The sequence below is a fragment of the Semicossyphus pulcher genome, unplaced genomic scaffold (genome assembly GCF_022749685.1).
Source record: "Semicossyphus pulcher isolate SPU_LCO1_2020_fin unplaced genomic scaffold, fSemPul1.0.p SCAF_15, whole genome shotgun sequence".
Taxonomy (NCBI): Eukaryota; Metazoa; Chordata; class Actinopteri; order Labriformes; family Labridae; genus Semicossyphus; species Semicossyphus pulcher.
This window is the reverse complement of record NW_027211659.1, coordinates 10,714,534-10,733,127: the sequence shown is the minus strand read 5'-3', so window position 1 is coordinate 10,733,127 and position 18,594 is coordinate 10,714,534. Positions and strand designations below refer to the sequence as shown.

The 18,594-nt window shown below is 36.4% G+C and overlaps 2 protein-coding genes across 2 annotated transcripts in view; both read right to left on the bottom strand.

Moving 5' to 3' along the window:
* Window positions 1-9,203: 9,203 nt before the first annotated feature.
* LOC138592609 (uncharacterized) overlaps window positions 9,204-18,594 on the bottom strand; it is a 44,459-nt gene continuing 35,068 nt past the window's right edge. Inside the window, exon 8 of the mRNA XM_069663443.1 lies at window positions 9,204-9,921. Within this exon, the coding sequence (XP_069519544.1) occupies window positions 9,680-9,921 (242 nt within the window). The 3' untranslated portion in view covers window positions 9,204-9,679. The remainder of the gene's footprint in view (window positions 9,922-18,594) is intronic.
* Window positions 11,745-17,619, bottom strand: LOC138592112 (coxsackievirus and adenovirus receptor homolog). Its single transcript, XM_069662741.1, has 8 exons — window positions 17,321-17,619; window positions 14,536-14,829; window positions 13,776-14,033; window positions 13,357-13,455; window positions 13,193-13,237; window positions 12,594-12,704; window positions 12,226-12,297; window positions 11,745-12,025 (listed from the first exon to the last, which is right to left on the bottom strand). Exons 1-8 carry the CDS (start codon window positions 17,367-17,369, stop codon window positions 11,745-11,747), a joined length of 1,209 nt encoding a protein of 402 aa, XP_069518842.1. The 5' UTR covers window positions 17,370-17,619.

Here is an 18,594-nt window from a genome sequence, read left to right as displayed (position 1 = left end):
GCTTACACAGCTTTAACGTTTTATCAAGAATATTTCAGTTACACATCAATTGCAGTACAGTTTTTGTTTTTTTGCACGTTCGACATTATTTGTGCTGAACAAGATTTATGGACATGCAGTTTATAAGTAAACAACTACCATTATGGCACCAGGTAAAATCACAAAGTTCCCATTAAGATTTTAAAAAGAGGATTCTTGCACTTGCAAACATTTTGATTCCCTACATTCTTCAGACATTAACCTTTAAAGCTCTGGTAACAGTAAGCCAAACTCACCCGTAGCCTCTCTAGTTAGAGTTGTTGCACAATACACAATGCCAAGGGGTATCTTTGTTTGGTATTTGTGCTGGCATCATTCAAAGGCAATGCATGTGGAACCATCTTCAACAGGTTTCACACTGAATATACATGGAGATAAATACATACATCATTTTAAGTACATTTTAAATTAAGGAAACCTGTAAAGCATAACAGTAGACAATAATTGATTCGTAATTTTAAAAAATGTATAGGCCTATGTATACGTGTGTGTGTGTGTGTGGGTGTGGGTGTGTGTGTATATATATATATATACATACATACATATACTGTATATACAGCTTCAGTTAAGTTGTGGAACTAGTTGAGTTAGTGGTAAAAAAAAAACCTGTTGATTTGGCATGGAGGGTCCAACATAATAATAATCTATTAATTAATTAATAATCTAAGTGTACTAATACCTGATCCTTTAAGAATTTCTTCAGCCATGTCTCTTCTTCTTTGAAGAGATCGCTTTGATGATTCAATGTGAAATGTCTGTGGTTTGGTGACACTACATTGCTTTATAATGGAGTTATTGTGTATTTTATTCTTTTAAAAAATCCTAGAAATTGTATAAAAGCACAATTTCCCAAATTGAGTGTTGTAGAGTATCCAGCAGGAGACCATTTATGTATATAAACATTTTCCTGACACTACAATGGTTTATAATGAAGTTATTGTGTATTGTTATTGTAAAACAACCCTAATATATAAAAGCACATTTCCTCCAAAATCATTGCTGTAGTATAAGCAAAATTACATTATTTAGGTGTGAAGTCATTTTGTTGACACTATACCTAACCAGGATGAATTTATTGAATATTTTTATAATGTCCTTTTTCGGCATTGCAATTTGCAGACGGTCCCTGCGCACTCTTCCCAGCAGTTTGAGCGTCAACGTCAACACAGCCCGGAGGGAAGGGGAGGGGAGAGATGCTAGGCAAACGTCAACGTGAAAGTAAGTCTTTTTCTACAGTCTAACTGAAGTAAGTAAGTGAATAATACTAATAATAATAAGATGGATACCTGACCATTGTTTATGCCCATAGCCTACATGCTAGGCTGACAATGGGTAAAATAAATGGGATGTGAATTAAACTACTCATGTCAGTCCAAAATCTTAAGACTATGGGTAAAAATGTTAACTTATTTTCATGTGCTTAAAGTCAATAAGCTGTTTTTCTTCGGTGCTATAGCTAGCCCATTAGCGCTGAAAGACTTTCTTGTATTTTCTATACACGCCAGTATGAGGGCCGGGTTAAAGAAAAAAAAACCTGAGATTACGAAAATGATGTCATAATTTTACGAGAAAAAAGTAATTAGAGAAAATCGTAATATTACGAGTCGAGAATAAAGTCATAATTTTAGGCTATTGTTAGCCTATCTGTTTTTATGAAGGGGAATATCAGGAGAGCAGCCAGCTGCCTGCGTTACAATGAGGACCATAAACCATCTTATGAAGATAGACTTGTGAATGATTGCACAGGAGGTTTAATACCACTTTAGCCAGGGTCACATTGATTGAACACACCTGGTAGCATGGAAGCAAAACATACATGAACCTCTCGAGACGGCTGTCTGCTCTTCTGATATTCCCCTTCAAATAGCATATAGGCCATAGCCTAAAATTACAACTGTTATCTCATTATCTCAGATTTTTTTCCCTTTAAGGCAGCCCTAATACTCTGTTGTAGTAGTACAACAGAGTATTAGGGCTGCTATTGTCAGTGCCAAAAGTGGTCCAAAGAAGGAAAAACACTGAACCGTCAACCTCCACCTTCTCAGCGGCACAGAACAACAGCACTATCTAGCGGTGGCTGAGGGAACAATAAGCGATATAGAAAAAACGCTTGTTCCCATAGCTTTTATCTTCATTATTATTCAAACAAAACATAACATCCACATTTGGGTTATTATATTACCTGTATTTTATATTTTATGTATTTTATATATTCATATTTTATATCAAAATACCGATCTAAAAATTTGTTTACTATTTATAGCCTAAAACAAAAAAAACATAAATTGGCAAAAAATCATTAGTCTTTTAAAATGTTGTCAGATTGTAATTAATAATTGTAATTTAAGAATAAATCATTTAAAATCATTTTAATTTTCTCCTTTACTTTTCCTTTTTGTTAGTGAATTATGTCAATAATCAATAATGTCAATAATTGATAGCCAAATTAAATCTGAAAACGCATGTTTAATCATCTGATAAATCTCCCCATGAGATTTAGTTTGAGATACCATTGGGATCTACTCATAAATTGTAATAGTCCTAAAACTTCATGGTAAATGTAATAAAATGTAATAAATAAAATGTATTCTATTGGTCACCTCCATTAGCGTATGCATCGTATGACTGTGCTAAATTACTGACAAAATCTATTATGTTACAAAGTTACAGTAAAACTACTTAACAAGCAGCTTTCACTTTCGCCACTGAGTAGCTTTAGGCCAGAACAGGTTTCACCAGATGAAACAGGCCAGGAAATAGTAACGAGCCATTTCAGGGAAGCTGGAAAATCCCAGGAATCCGACACACGACGACCGCAGTCGGAACTTTACTTTCACTTTTTCATCGCTAGCCCAGGAGGAGTAAAGTTGGAAACATATTCACAGATTCGGCTTTCTTGGATCGATAACTCTGCAGCGAAACATTGCTTTTATTAAAACGACACGCACCGCAGTAAGGCAGACAGTACGCTACAAGCCCATCTTCAACAGAATGAGCCGTCCTCCGGGCTGTGTTGGCGGTGATGCACAAACTGCTGTCAGAAGAGTGCGCAGGGACCATCTGCAAATTGCAATGCCGAAAAAGGACACTACAACAATATTCAATAACTTCGCCCTGGTTAGGTGTAGTGTCAATAAAATGACGTGACACCTAAATAATGTCATTTTGCTTACACTACAGCAATGATTTGGGGGGAACTGTGCTTTTATATATTAGGGTTGTTTTTATAATAACAATACACAATAACTTCATTATAAACCTTTGTAGTGTCAGGAAAATGTTTTATACATAAATGGTCTCCTGCTGGATACTCTACAACACTCAGTTTGGGACGTTGTGCTTTTCTAGGATTTAAAAAAAGAATAAAATACACAATAACTCCATTATAAAAATAAATATAGATAAAAATATGCAATGTCTTATAAAGTGTGAAACCAATGAAAAATAAATATCTATGATTTAAATAGATCCCAATGGATGTTGATACAAAACCACTTTGTTTAAAGTAGTTGATTGATTAAATTCTGTTCCTTCAATTGCAATCAGTTTGTATCGCCACTAAATGAAAAGATACACAGTCACATTTGACAGGTGTTATCCATTCAGTTACAGTAAGTCTAAGTTACAGTGATATAAAGTACCAATTTAATGAGTCAACCTCATGCAACCATGGACCTTTTATGATATGTTTTGAATTTTTGCTTGTTCCCATAGCTTTTATCTTCATTATTATTCAAACAAAACATAACATCCACATTTGGGTTATTATATTACCTTTATTTTATATTTTATGTATTTTATTTATTCATATTTTATATCAAAATACCGATCTAAAAATTTGTTTACTATTTATAGCCTAAAACAAAAAAAACATAAATTGGCAAAAAATCATTAGTCTTTTAAAATGTTGTCAGACTGTAATTAATAATTGTAATTTAAGAATAAATCATTTAAAATCATTTTAATTTTCTCCTTTACTTTTCCTTTTTGTTAGTGAATTATGTCAATAATCAATAATGTCAATAATTGATAGCCAAATTAAATCTGAAAACACATGTTTAATCATCTGATAAATCTCCCCATGAGATTTAGTTTGAGATACCATTGGGGATCTACTCATAAATTGTAATAGTCCTAACACTTCATGGTAAATGTAATAAAATGTAATAAATAAAATGTATTCTATTGGTCGCCGCCATTAGCGTTAGTTCTATTGTTCTAATGCTGTACCATTTCATCAAATACAAAATTCTAGGTGTCATGCCAGTGATTAAGCCAGACATATTTGACATCTTAGAAAACGTTGAAATGTCTACTAGAATAAAAATTGTATTTATTTTTGCTCTATTAAAATGCTGTTATTTAACTATTCACTGGAACCATGTCGTTGAGAATGTATTTAGGATTGCCAGAGAGTATAAACACTCCATGTCAGTGTGTGAGTCAACATGCTGAACCTCTGAGTAATATAAACATAAAAGAAGACAGATATATATTTTAAACACTGTCAAACAAGCACCTGACTGAATGCAATCAGATACTCTACATCTTATTTATAATAAGCATTGGGATCCTGTAGTATGTCGCCTCCTGGTTTGTGTGGCCTGTGTTCCCTGTCAGTATCGTGTCCTGTAATACCATCTTGCATACACTGCATTTGATCCACTTTTAAAATTCAAACATACAATAACAATTTAGTGGAGTTCTTCAGTTAAAAGATGGCTGTCCTCTTCCTCTCATGCATTACATCAGGCACTGTTAAAGTAAAATTTTACACATTAAAGTCCCCAAACAAAAGTTATCTCGTATCATAGAAGTTACTATTTGTGTGTAATAAACCTACTGTTTGTAGAACTTAGTATTTAAGTGTAATAAACCTTGAAACGTTTTATAGAATTTGTATTTGGGTGTAATAAACCTTGAAACGTTTTATAGAATTTGTATTTGGGTGTAATAAACCTTTAAACGTTTTATAGAATTTATATTTGGGTGTAATAAACCTTTAAACGTTTAATAGAGTTAGTATTTGGGTGTAATAAACCTTTTAATGTTTTATAGAGTTTGTATTTGGGTGTAATAAACCTTTAAACGTTTAATAGAGTTAGTATTTGGGTGTAATAAACCTTTTAATGTTTTATAGAGTTTGTATTTGGGTGTAATAAACCTTTAAACGTTTAATAGAGTTAGTATTTGGGTGTAATAAACCTTTTAATGTTTTATAGAGTTAGTATTTGGGTGTAATAAACCTTTTAATGTTTTATAGAGTTTGTATTTGGGTGTAATAAACCTTTAAAACTAGAAGACAAAAAGTGGTATTTCGGCAGAACACTGCCTTAGTTGCTATTTTACATCCGTGCAAAAGGTGGCACTGTTGCATACACAAAAGGGTACGAGATATGTGGTCCCAGAACTGCGGTCCTCAATTTTCCTAACTGCATTGAATCAACATACACCATTACATCAGAATAAATACTTTTGAAATGCTTATTTTATTTTTTCTAAATTTTATTTTATTTTAATGGCCGAATTAAAAATGTGGGAAGAAACCGGAGCACCCGGAGTAAACCCTGAAAGAAAAGTGGAAAAAGAAGAAAAAAAAAGAGGAGAGAGCGTGACACTCTTTGTCTATTCCTGTACCCACTCCTGTCACACTCCAACTGATACCTCTTCTTCTTCTTCTTCTTGCTGATCTTCTGACTGTTCTCCTGATCGTTCTCCTGATTGTTCTGACTTTTCTCCTGCTTGATCAGCTGGATGCTATCCTGCTTGTTCATCTGCCTCAGCTTCTGAATCTTCATCTGCCTGTTCTTCTGATTCTTGGTCTGCTCGTTCTTCTGACTCATCTTCTGCCTATTTATCCCGTCTTCCACTTTGTTGTTGGGAAGAGTTGGAGTTCCAGCTGTGATCTTACACCTAATTTCTCCTGGTCCGCTGCCAGCAGGCTGCGGTGTGTCTGAGCCACCAAAAGTTTCGCTGTTGTCACAGGCTGGCTCATCAACAGGGAAAGAAGGCGGCTGATCTAAAGATGAGCCGAGAGCGAGAAGAGGAAGTTCATGCCTCTCACTGAAGCGGACCAAGCCTCTGCAGCGGCGCCTTCTATTTATTGCCTCTCCTGCGATGTTAGGCATACGAAAGACAAAAACTTCTAAGCGCTGAATATGACACGAAGAAGCAGTCATATAGCCACGGGTCATGTCTCGGTAAAGAGTTTCCCAGGCTGGCTCAGTCACAGGGACAGAAGAGTGCTGATCTACAGTCGAGCAGGGAGCAAGAGGAAGAAGCTCATACCTCTCACTACGAGACTGACTCCTCTCAGGTATAATGGTGCTTGCTGCCGCTAGAATGTCTCTCTGTCCGCTGAGACAGTCCAAGCCTCTGCAGTGGAGATTATTCTGATGCAGCAACCTGAGACTCATAAACCTTACAGGTGTCAGGTCTATCGCTGCTCGGGTAGGTACTTGAGTACTGACGCATTCAGGGGGTACCACTTCTACTGTATGCCTGGGTGAACTGGGGCGATTACGTCGAAGAAGTAACGTCACGTAATCGAAGCATTTTTTAAAAATTCAAAATGGCTATTATTAATTATCTCGTTAAACTCATTTAGTTTCAGTCAAATGGACGCGTAACATTTCGATGCCTGTGTGTTGTAACGTTTCTGGTACAGGTCGAAAGGGCTAGCGACATGTAGCAATTAGCAGAAGCCCCGAGATAGCTGGTTAGCTCAGACAGTAACAGTCAACAGAGTGGGAATTTCCACACGGCAACTTTATTCTACAGTACTTACCATGTACCAGACAATGCCAGGTCTCCACGGCGCTACTTTCACTATATACATGAGCAATATGTAGCACATATACATTTACTATCATTTATCTGTTATAATAATAATATGATTGCTAAACATTAAGTGTTGGACTAGAGAAATTAAACCAGAAGAAACTCGGAAAGAGAAGTAAAATGAAACTGATGTCAATATTTAATAGCCGAGGAGACTTGAAATGGGTTTAAGCAAAATACCTTATATTAAGGAAAATGAAAAATATATAAAATATATAACAATTCACAAATTCTCTTTTGTCGACCAGGCAGTTCAAAACATTCATATAATATTCTAAACTCAAAATATATGCAATTTTCTTTTCAAAAGTTCATTTAGAATTGTCCTTTAAATCAAAAAAACAATTCAGGCGTACAGGTCCAAAAACTAAATAAAGAGTTGTTGCTGATCGGTTTATGATGATTTCTATAAGCTGATGATTGTTGCTGTCCTCTCCCTTGAGGTTTGTTGGAATGCGGCTCCCAGCTTATCAGTTCTTCCAGCTCGCCATCACTCATCTCTTTCCATGAAAGGGATAAAAAAAGCCACCCGTGGGTTGCGTTTCCTTGGTCGAATCAGCCGCACCTTTTTTTCCTGTGCGCAAATGACCTAACGTTTACGGTAATCGTAATGAAACCGATCTGAAGAGCTGCTGGTAGTGAATTTGGGGCAGACTGCGGTCTCATGATCAGACCCATAGACATATATACACGTCTATGATCAGACCCATGAAACATACGATACTTTTACAGTAATTATTCCCGGTAATAAACTGAAGGTATCACGAAGGTACAAGTAAAGGACGACGTGAGAAAAAAACAAAAAAACATTGTTTCCATAAGTAGCTCAAGATACATATACTGCTGAACTAAGTACTTCCTAGACTACTTGTATAACTACTGTGAAGTACTTTTACTGTGTACTTTTCGAGTAATACCTTGTCAAAATCCTTAACAGAGAGCAAGAATAAGGATATTTCGCCCAACTTTGATGTGGAATAAAAACCTTATTTTCCACAAGTAGTCCAAGATTCATATACTGCTGAACTTAGTACTTACTAGACTACTCGCATGCATAATATGAACACAGTACACAGTAAACGTACTTCACAGTAGTTATACAAGTAGTCTAGGAGGTACTTAGTTCAGGAGTATATGTATCTTGTATATGTATATGTTTTTTTGGTTTTTTTCTCACGTCGTCCTTTACTTTGAAATCCGGAAGGATACCTTCGTGATACCTTCAGTTTATTACCGGGAATAATTACTGTAAAAGTATCGTATGTTTCATGGGTCTGATTGTGAGACCGCAGTCTGCCCCAAATTCACTACCAGCAGCTCTTCAGACCCGTTTCATTACGATTACCGTAAATGTTAGTGCATTTGCGCAGAGGAAAAAAAGGTGCGGCTGATTTGACCAAGGGGCTATTTCTAGCTTTTTGGGGGCCCTATGCAAGATTCTGTTTGGGGCCCCCTTCTTTGTCAAACTACGATGGGGGGCTCAACCCTATGATCCAAGGAGATGCATCAATCAACACTCAGAGGGAAGCAGATTCGTGAAATTCAAATGAAACATCTCAAATTGACCCGAGCAGACCCTACAGAAAATGGTGATAAAAGGTAACCAATGATGCTCATCTACATCAATAAATGCAACAGATCCAGTATTTTCCTCAAAAATATTTATTTTAAATTCTGGATGCAAAGTTCTTAAACATGAAACACAACTCAACAATGGAGTGGGTGATATGACCTAAAATTTGTATCCGTTTTTCCCTCCCTTTTGGTGGTATCAGTATTATATTGCATAATTAAGGAATGAAAAGAGGTACTCTAATCAAAACATGATTCTAGCTCCAATTAACTTTTATGTAACAGAACAGCAGGGAAAACGATTTTTAAAGATGTTCCTTGTGCAAAATATGAAAATTAGGTAAAGGCATGTGGTCATGTGTTTTGGGAGGTGTAACCTCACTTGGCCCTGTTTTGGGGCTGGCTTCACAGAGGAGATGTGACATATTTCATATTAAGATACAAATGTTAAGTAACGAAGTAACTAGCGGCATAGCCATCGGGTATGAATGCATAGATCAGTAACTCTCAGATGTCCGTTGCTTTGGACAAAAGAGTCTGCTAAATGAAAGTGTAACATTAAAATAACAAAAAATAACTGTACAATTCAACTGTTAGTCATACAGGTCACATGAATAACATTAAAAATAGAAGAAAACGTACTTGTGATTTTTCTTAATGAAAGGTTTTAACAAATGTATTTCATTCTGTACTCTGGCTCTTTCTGTACGTCCGTCTGAAAGTCCTCTTCTCTTTAACTCTTCCATCACATCTTTTTAACGAGCTTATCTTTTTCTCTTTCTCATTTCAGTTTGCAAAGTTTGTATCAAAGCCTTTTTACATTTTTGGCCAAACTAGACCTCTTTATTATCTTCAACAGTTTGACCCTCATCTTAATCTGCCTCTGCAGGGCTGTCTGACTGCCCCTCACTCTCACCTGAGTCCTGTCTGATTGTGTCCTCTTCTTTTTTATTTGAGTCCGTGTGTGCAGCTTCTGCAGTGCTGGTGTCTTCTGTTGTTGGTATAGAGCTCTCAGGCTGCCGGGAGTTGGTTAAACATTGTGTCTTAGTTGTTTTTTCAACATCACCGCTGATATCTGATCTATTTTTAGCTGCAGAAACAGGTTTGTCAGTTTCTTGTTTGTTATCTTTTGTGCTTGTTACTACCTGTGCTAAGTTGGTGTCTTGCTCGTGTGTTGATTCTGAACATCTGCAATGTTCTTAGGGTCAATATCTGAACCGCTTTTTGTCTAACTTGGATGAGCAGCAGAGGTTTCAGGACCGGCTGGAGCAGATGATGCATTTGTATCCTCATCCGGCTTCTTCTCTGGCTCTGATACAGACTCTTCCCTGTGTTCACCATCAGTGTTCTTGAGGTCCAAATCTGGAGGGCTTGTTGTCGCAGAGGAAGGTGGCTGATCAGTTGAAGAGGAATCAGGACCGGCTGGAGCAGGTGATGCTTCCTTACCCTCATCTGGCTTCTTCTCTGGCTCTGCAAAACAGTAGAAAGAATAAAAAAACAGTTAAAAAGTGCACCTGTCTGCTCAGGAATTGCAGAAGGATTAAATTGTTCAAAAGGCCGTCTGGGTTAAAAATCAATCAGTGTTACTCCATGGAGGTTGTAACAAATATATTTAAACCTTACATTTCTATACTTTGAGTCTGTCCTAATTATTTTCAAGATTAATTAAAACATTTTTCTAGTAACATTTCGAGTAATCAGTTAAACCATGTAGCAGAAATTTGAACGGCTGACATGGTGTTTTGAATGATTCCTGAAAAAATGGTTGGAGTAATGTAGTCAGGATGACATGAGGTAGGAAACACTTTGAACACAGCAGGAAAACATTACACATTACACATTACAGCCATCATGCAGGGCAGTGACTTAAAAAAAGATCATATATCCTGCATCAAGCTCCGTTAGTGTAGTTTACAGACCTGACTCTTCAGGAGCAGATCCTCTTCTGAGCGGAGTCCGTCCATCTTTGTTGAGGCTTCGGTTTAACTTCTCTATCTTCCTTTTGACATCCCCTGCTGAGAGTGAACAGTGATAATCAGCAACTACATTTGTAGCACCCGAGTTAAAGATGTAATGAATAACATTTGCTGTGGTGTTACCTTCTCTTGGGCTCTCATCTTCATCAGCTGCTGGGGAGAAAAAAACAATAAATTATATTTTGTGACAATACCCTGAAATGATCTCATTTGTATTCCTGCATTCTGTATTTTACGCAGGTCATGGATATAAAAGCACTAAAAGAATGTTGTAAGGATGTTTATCATTACAAATAAAGTTCTTGTAACGTTAAAACTTAAACTAAGACAAAACATTTTAACTGCAACATTCTGAGGATCTTTTCAGGATGTTAGTACGGCCTGAACTATCAGAATGTGATTTATAAAACGTTCTTGAAATGTGATTTGAGAATTCTCACTGCAACTTTCTGAAAATGTTTTCAGAGAACGTTCTCCTGCTATTATAAGGAACATTCTGGGAACCACATAAAAACTTCCCGCTCAAAACATTACCAGAACATTGCACGTAACATTCTCAGAACGTTCTTAGAACAAAACATTTGTAGCTGGGAGGGCTCTGTCATTGAGGCATAAAATGACAGAGTGTTTAGTAAATATTAACAGAAGAAGGAAGACAGAAAATAACAGACATTAAATAAAGACATTTTGTGATACCATACTTTTTTCTAAAATTAGTTTTAAATAAACTAATCTCTGTCAGGAGGCCTGTCTTCCTCACCCTAAGCTGCCTTATCCAACCCTGTAAGTCAGAGGATCCCAAAAGTTATGATAATTTATCCTGAAATGACATATTTCAATTTAAACTGATATGGTGGCCCTAAAGGTCAAAACACCACATTTTCCAAAACACAACAATTGGAATATTTTGGGATTAGATTTAAAGTGCAACCTGATTATACATAATTTAATTACAGATTATATTCAATACAATCCAATTTAATTAAAGTGTGAACGTTGTAATATAGCTGGTATGATGTCATTAAACTATCCACAGAACATTTTCATGGTCAATTCTTGCCAGGAACAGCCCACAGCTCCACCTTTTTTATGATGGTGTTACACTGCATGCAATAACACATTTTGTCAATAAGCACAACTAATGAATATATTCCAAACCACTTGAAGGACATATCATACTCTCTAAATTTTCAAAACAAATAAAAAACATTATGAATTATATAAGAACATAAAGATGTAGGAGAAAAACATAAGAGTTAAAAATATAAAGTAAAGGAAATAATAATAAAAAAGAAAAATCCTGTGATCACTCTGCATCTAGTAGGACAGTGTACTTTCCAAACCTGAAGCAGAAGCAGATCCCCGATCAGTAAAGTCATCCAAAACACCAGCTGGGTCGTGTTCATTAACCTCCTTAGGGTCAGAGGGGTCAGACTGTGGGACATGTTTCTCTGCAGGTTCTTCTTGCTGGTCTGGATCTTCATCCTCATTGTTGATGTTAGCGTGATGCCTCGGATCCTGTCCAGAAGGTGACTTACAAAGTGAAGAGGAAGGAGGAGTGAAAGTTTCCTCATGCTCGCCTTTGTTACCTTTGAAACCTAAAACACAAATAAAAATGAATGATAGTGATAAGAGTCAAACAATATTTTAATAAAAAGCATAACTAAAACAATACATTTATTGATTGACACACACATATTGTCTGGTCACAGCTTCTTAAATGTGAGGACTTGTTGCTTTGTGACGATGATCATGAAAATAAGCATCAGCTGCAGCTTTTTACAAGAACAGAAATTACCTGGGCCTTTTATGAGCGGAGTCCATTCATCCTTGCATTTGTTTAGATTGTCTATGTTCTTTGCAATGAACTCTGGAAAGAGTGAACAGTCAAAACCAGCAAACTTATTTAGCAGCCCGTTATCATGTGTCTAAGTTATAAAAAAGACATTTTGGTGAACCCTTATCTTGTGAAACAGGAGCTGTGGAACAGAAGATGAAGGGAAAATGATTTCTAGTCCTTTAATGTTTTAATTAATTTTAACTTGTGACACTCACTCCCTAAAATTATGTCAATCTCATTACTCTAATCTGTGTTTTATACAAAATATCCCACAAAACAAATATAAAAGTGATAGCTGGCAGGGTCATTAGGACTCATGTTATTACCTTGTACGGAGCCCCGTGGGCTAAGTGGCTTATCAGAGGGAAGTATGGGTGCTCTGTAAATAAGAGCCTTTTTTTCATCACCCTGAGCCGTCTCCTCCTCGGAGCCTGAAACTGATTTTAACACAAAATATTTCAGAGAAATTTGAGAACAACTTTTTTCACATGAGAGCCGCCGTCTAAGCAACCACAGCATGCACCAATATCTATCATTATGTATCATCAGTACAAATATAAGAAGAGTTTCAGCTGTGACCCTAACCCTAATTTATTTATCCACATTTAAAGGATTGTGGTGCTTTGGAGCTTTGTGCTCGGTCTGCTCTGCAACACTCTCTGTACACAAGGAGCAGACGACACCTGCCTGATGAACCTGCTTGATTCGCTGGTTCAAGCTCTTCATGGCTTTGCCTCATAGTAAACTGTAAACACAGTTTGCATTGCAAATCCAAGATGTTTTGAGCTTTGGGTCTTTTTGAAACTTTATAAATGACCAGTTGATTTTTTAAATCAATCAATTAATTCCTTAAAATTGTCGACAAAATATCTGATAAAAGAATTACAGTCACAACCCAACATATGAGACTGAAAATGTAGCGTACCTCTGGTTGGTGACTGTTTTTTGACACCACCTTCGGCAAAACATGCTGAAAATAAGAGTGAGAGGAGAGGAAGAGAAAAGAAATAAAGCATGTTTGAGTCAATAATAAAAGAAAAAAAAAAAAAAAATTTCTTTTGGATTAAAGTGTTTTTTTTCTTACTGTACCTTTTTGTTGTCGTTTGAAGTACACTATGCCCAAAATTGTAACAATTACTAAACCTGTGATGACCAAACTGACAATCAGAGCTACAGATGAACTGCTGTCTGCACAGAAACACAGAAGTCAAAGTTAGACACATTTCTAATTATATTACATGCAAAACAAAAACAACTCCATATAGTTCTGTAACACGGGACACTTTGTCTAGAATATGAATATGAGGTCACGTCTTCTCTCTTGAGACAAAAACTAAAGGATATATTAATCTTGTAAATCACTTTGATATCTATTCATACATTTATTCCGGTCAGGCCTTGTAAAAACTAAAGCTCAACTAAGTTCAGCATTTTCTGAAAGTGCATGTGCTTGGAAAGAAACATTACACAACATAAACATACTATATAGTGTCTATGTAAAGTCGTACCAGGGTAGCATTCCTTTGCTGTGAATGTAGCTGTTTCACTGCTCAGAGGGTTTCTCACTGAACAGCTGTACACTTCCTCATCGTGTTTATCTCCCAGGGATATTGTGTAATTTGGTCCTGGGTGTGGTTTTCCCTGTGAACTCCACTCAAACTTCAGTTGGCACTGAGGCGGTCTGGGCTCTGCAGAGCACACCAGCGTCGCCTGGATTCCAGATGCATCATTCATCTCACAGGATATGGTCGGCATGGCAACCTTGTCTTAATGAAAACATAAGCAGTACATAGCTAAATTATTAAACAATTAAACCAAACAAAACTTTGGCAAAATGTAAAACCTAGTATAGAGTATAAGGGGAATAAATTGCTGATCAGAAAATGTTAAGTAACAATACTTCTTGGTTTGAGATAAACATGATGGTACATGACAGATTGATTATGGTTTCAGTATGAATAAGGCTCGTATGGAAGCCTGTTTCTGCCACTTGGATGGTAAGACGTGTAAGTCATTATATTGAGAAACTTTATTTCTCAAAATAATGACTTAGCATGTCAAAATTTTGAGATAATATTGAGATACTAAGTTTAAATATTCATATACTAAGTTATTATTTTGAGATACTTAGGCAAAATTTTGCCTAAAAATCCATTTAATTTTGTTTATATCATTTGTTAAAGCAACCCATCTACTCCCAGCGATACACTTTAGGTACCAACAATCGATTTATTGTATAAAACCACAAAAGTTACTAAAAAAACTTACCTATGACCTCCAATGCATAATTCCGTCTATCTAATTTTTTGTTTATCTCTACTTCACATTCATATTCTCCGCTGTCTTCAAATCTGAGTCCTGTGATTTGAAGTTCTGCAGAGGTAGAGTTGAGAGTGACTCTGCCTTCAAACAGGCTGTACATTGTAACCTGCTTCTCATCGTCCAGCTCTACCACCTTGTTTCCTTTATGTTTCCACAGAATTGTATTCGGTTGTCCAGAGACGTCTGGCCTGAAGTGTACCACAGCCCCCTTGAGGGCATATTTTGTAGACTGCCCTGCAACTAGACACAAAGAGAGGTATGAAAATATGCAGCATTAAGTGTGGAAGAGTGTTGAATGGTTGAAGTGTGGAATTTTGAATTGAAGAGTAATCAGCCAGCTGAACAGACAGACAGACAGGGAAATTGTGGTGTACAGCACCAGAATAAATACACAGTTAAAACAACCCTAACACTAGAAGAAAGAAATATACACATCCAAGAATGCTACAGCAAATAAGCTCATCTAGTAAATCTAAAATCTAAAATACAGTTTGTACAGTTGGTACAGTACACAGGTGGTGTGGGGATTTTGGTGAGAAATGACATTTTCAGTTCATTCAGTGTACGTTTAATTGATTAATCAGTAGATGGTACTTTTGTTTTTACAGTTGAAGCATCTGGTGTCCGAGTATTGTTTTATAATATTCTCCTGCTATCTTCCTCCTGAAGGATCAGTATGGGCTGTATAATCACCTGCTGGTTCAGTTTTATAATCTGTTGGTTACAGACATGTATTGAATTGAATATTCATACTTGCTGAGAATGAAGATGACCTTCAGAGTTTGTTGAATATTGTGTACTGTTGGTGCACTAACTGGAGGTTAAAGATAAACAGAGACAAAACTCAGTTTATGCATTTCAGGAAGAAGGGAGAGTTACAGACTGAGTTTAGATTTTCTTTTGGCACAGCGCCTCTGGCATTCACGAAGAAATACAAATACCTATGACTTACTGTTGATGACCACCTTACATTTGAAGAGGGAATAAAAGTGTTATCAGACTCTGTAGGTAGAACACTGGGAGCTGTCCTTAATAAGGCGAAGTTATGTAGGGATCTTGGTTATAAAACCTACACACAGCTTTATAAATCTTGTGTTTGTCCCATTCTAGATTATGGTGCAGGGGTCTGGGGTTACCGTAAGCAAACCAAGTCTGGGTGTGCATAAAAACGCCCCAAAACATGCTATTTATGGTGACATGGGCTGGGAACCATGTGAGGTGCGGCATAAGGGTGACATATTGCGACTGTGGAACAGATAATCAACATGCCGCATAACAGACTAACTAAGAACATCTTTCTTTGTTTGCTTAAAGATATTACCATACAGAGCTTTATGTCACCCTGAACCTAACTCGAGCACAGAGGTCTGTCATTTTTTGTTTTGCTGTCCTCTGTATCACAATCTCAGATGTCATCTTTCTGGCAAAATGCCTGCAGATTGTCCTGATTTGTTATCTATGTCTGAAGAATGCAGACTTCAGTTTCTATTCACACATGAAGTATTTCAGTTGGCTGAATTTGTGTTTAAGGCTCTCCAACAGCGTAGTAGAACACTTTATGTTTGATGTTTCTGTTTTGTTGTTTGTTTTGTTTCTCATACTTTATTAGACAGTGTTTGATGTATTTTGAGGTGTAACTGTTCTTTACTTCTCCTTCAGCCTTTGCTCTTGCTTGTTTTGACTGTAGTGTCTTGTAAGCCCATGTGGGCTGGGCACATTTTTGTGCATGACACGATGAAATAAACTAATAACTAACTAACTAACTAGAGTACAGTGTACAGAGTTATAATTTTGCAAATACAGTGTACAGAGACGTAATGTGCAAATACACTGATTACGTGTTATTGAATGTGCAAGATGAATCTTGTGCAACCACTTCAGCATGAGCACACCAAAGTGCAGAGTTCAGTTTGAAGGATCTCAGCTGCTTCAGAGAATGGTAACACTTTAGATACTTAAGTAATGCTTAACTAGCGCATGAACTACTGCAGGCTGCATCATGTATTCCTGTTGCTCACCATTAAGAAATGATGAAGTCACTGTGACTGTATGTGATTAGTATACACTTAATGATAGATAATGTTAGATCATCAATTAAGGAATGTTAATTCACAGTTACTTGCAACCATTTACACGTGAGTATTACGACATCACTTCACACATACAACATTTAGATTTAGATATAATATAGACCTGCTCTTTAAATGAAAATAAAAAGCAAATATGCAATCATTTCTTTTTGCATGAAGCTTATAATGTTCAGTTTTTGGTAACACTGGAGAGCTACTGATACAAATGTAAGATATGTTTTGAGACAAGTTAATAGTGTTAAGCCAAGTCAGCTGTTTCCAATATATTAGAAACACATTTCAATAGAAGGCTGAACGCTTGCAGTAGCAAACAGCAGAAAAAGAAAGTATGAAAACAACAGATTAAGATCTGTGGAAATATTCAATATGTCTGAACATTGTCTCATCTGCCTTGGGCCACACCTTTCTGACATGGTCACTGTATGAGCAAGAAGGCTGAGCAAAGAGTGGCTTTTTTATGTTTTTTGTTTTTTTCATATGACAGTTCACACTAAATAATGTAAAGAGACACAATTTTACCTACTTTCTTAACTATTGAACTCAACTTTGGGTAAATGATTACCTAATCTGTACTTTTCATGTCAACGCAGAAGTGCAAAGCTTTAAACATCACCACAGGCATGATCTGCAGACAAACTCACCCAGACAGGAGGTGAAGATGAAACAGGCCAGGAAATAGTAACGAGCCATTTCAGAGAAGCTTGAAAATCCCAGGAATCCGACACACGACGACCACAGTCGGAACTTCACTTTCACTTTTTCATCGCTAGCCCAGGAGGAGTAAAGTTGGAAACATATTCACAGATTCGGCTTTCTTGGATCGATAACTCTGCAGCGAAACATTGCTTTTATTAAAACGACACGCACCGCAGTAAGTCAGACAGTACGCTACAAGCCCATCTTCAACGGAACGAGCCGGGCTGTATAACTGACGTTAGCGTTGATGCAGAAACTGCTGTCAGAAGCGCAGGGACCGTCTGCAAATTGCAATGCCGAAAAAGGACACTACAACAATATTCAATAACTTCGCCCTGGTTAGGTGTAGTGTCAATAAAATGACGTGACACCTAAATAATGTCATTTTGCTTATACTACAGCAATGATTTGGGGGGAACTGTGCTTTTATATATTAAGGTTGTTTTTATAATAACAATACACAATAACTTCATTATAAACCTTTGTAGTGTCAGGAAAATGTTTTATACATAAATGGTCTCCTGCTGGATACTCTACAACACTCAGTTTGGGACGTTGTGCTTTTCTAGGATTTTTTTTTTTTAAAGAATAAAATACACAATAACTCCATTATAAAAATAAATATAGATAAAAAATATGCAATGTCTTGAATAGTGTGAAACCAATGAAAACTAAATATCTATGATTTAAATAGATCCCAATGGATGTTGATACAAAACCACTTTGTTTAAAGTAGTTGATTGCAATTGAAGGAATAGAATTTAATCAATCAGTTTGTATTGCCACTAAATGAAAAGATACACAGTCACATTTGACAGGTGTTATCCATTCAGTTACAGTAAGTCTAAGTTACAGTGATATAAAGTACCAATTTAATGAGTCAACCTCATGCAACCATGGACCTTTTATGATATGTTTTGAATTGTATACTTGTGTAGCATAAAAATATATACTCATATACTTTATGAACAGCCGTTTAAACAGGCTCCCTTTTAACATGTTCAACAAACTGAAAGACAAAATTAGCGTGTATATGTGGCAAAATAAACAGCTTACACAGCTATAACCTTTTATCAAGAATATTTCAGTTACACATCAATTGCAGCACAGTTTTTGTTTTTTTGCACGTTCGACATTATTTGTGCTGAACAAGATTTATGGACATGCAGTTTATAAGTAAACAACTACCATTATGGCACCAGGTAAAATCACAAAGTTC

Excerpts from the sequence above, each read along its gene's own strand:
- LOC138592112 (XM_069662741.1), bottom strand. The coding sequence starts at position 17,369 with ATGGCTCGTTACTATTTCCTGGCCTGTTTCATCTTCACCTCCTGTCTG. Across the intron at positions 12,705-13,192 it reads AAAACAGTCACCAACCAGAG|TTTCAGGCTCCGAGGAGGAG; the intron begins GTACGCTACATT and ends TGTTAAAATCAG. Across the intron at positions 12,298-12,593 it reads CCCACGGGGCTCCGTACAAG|AGTTCATTGCAAAGAACATA; the intron begins GTAATAACATGA and ends CACTCTTTCCAG.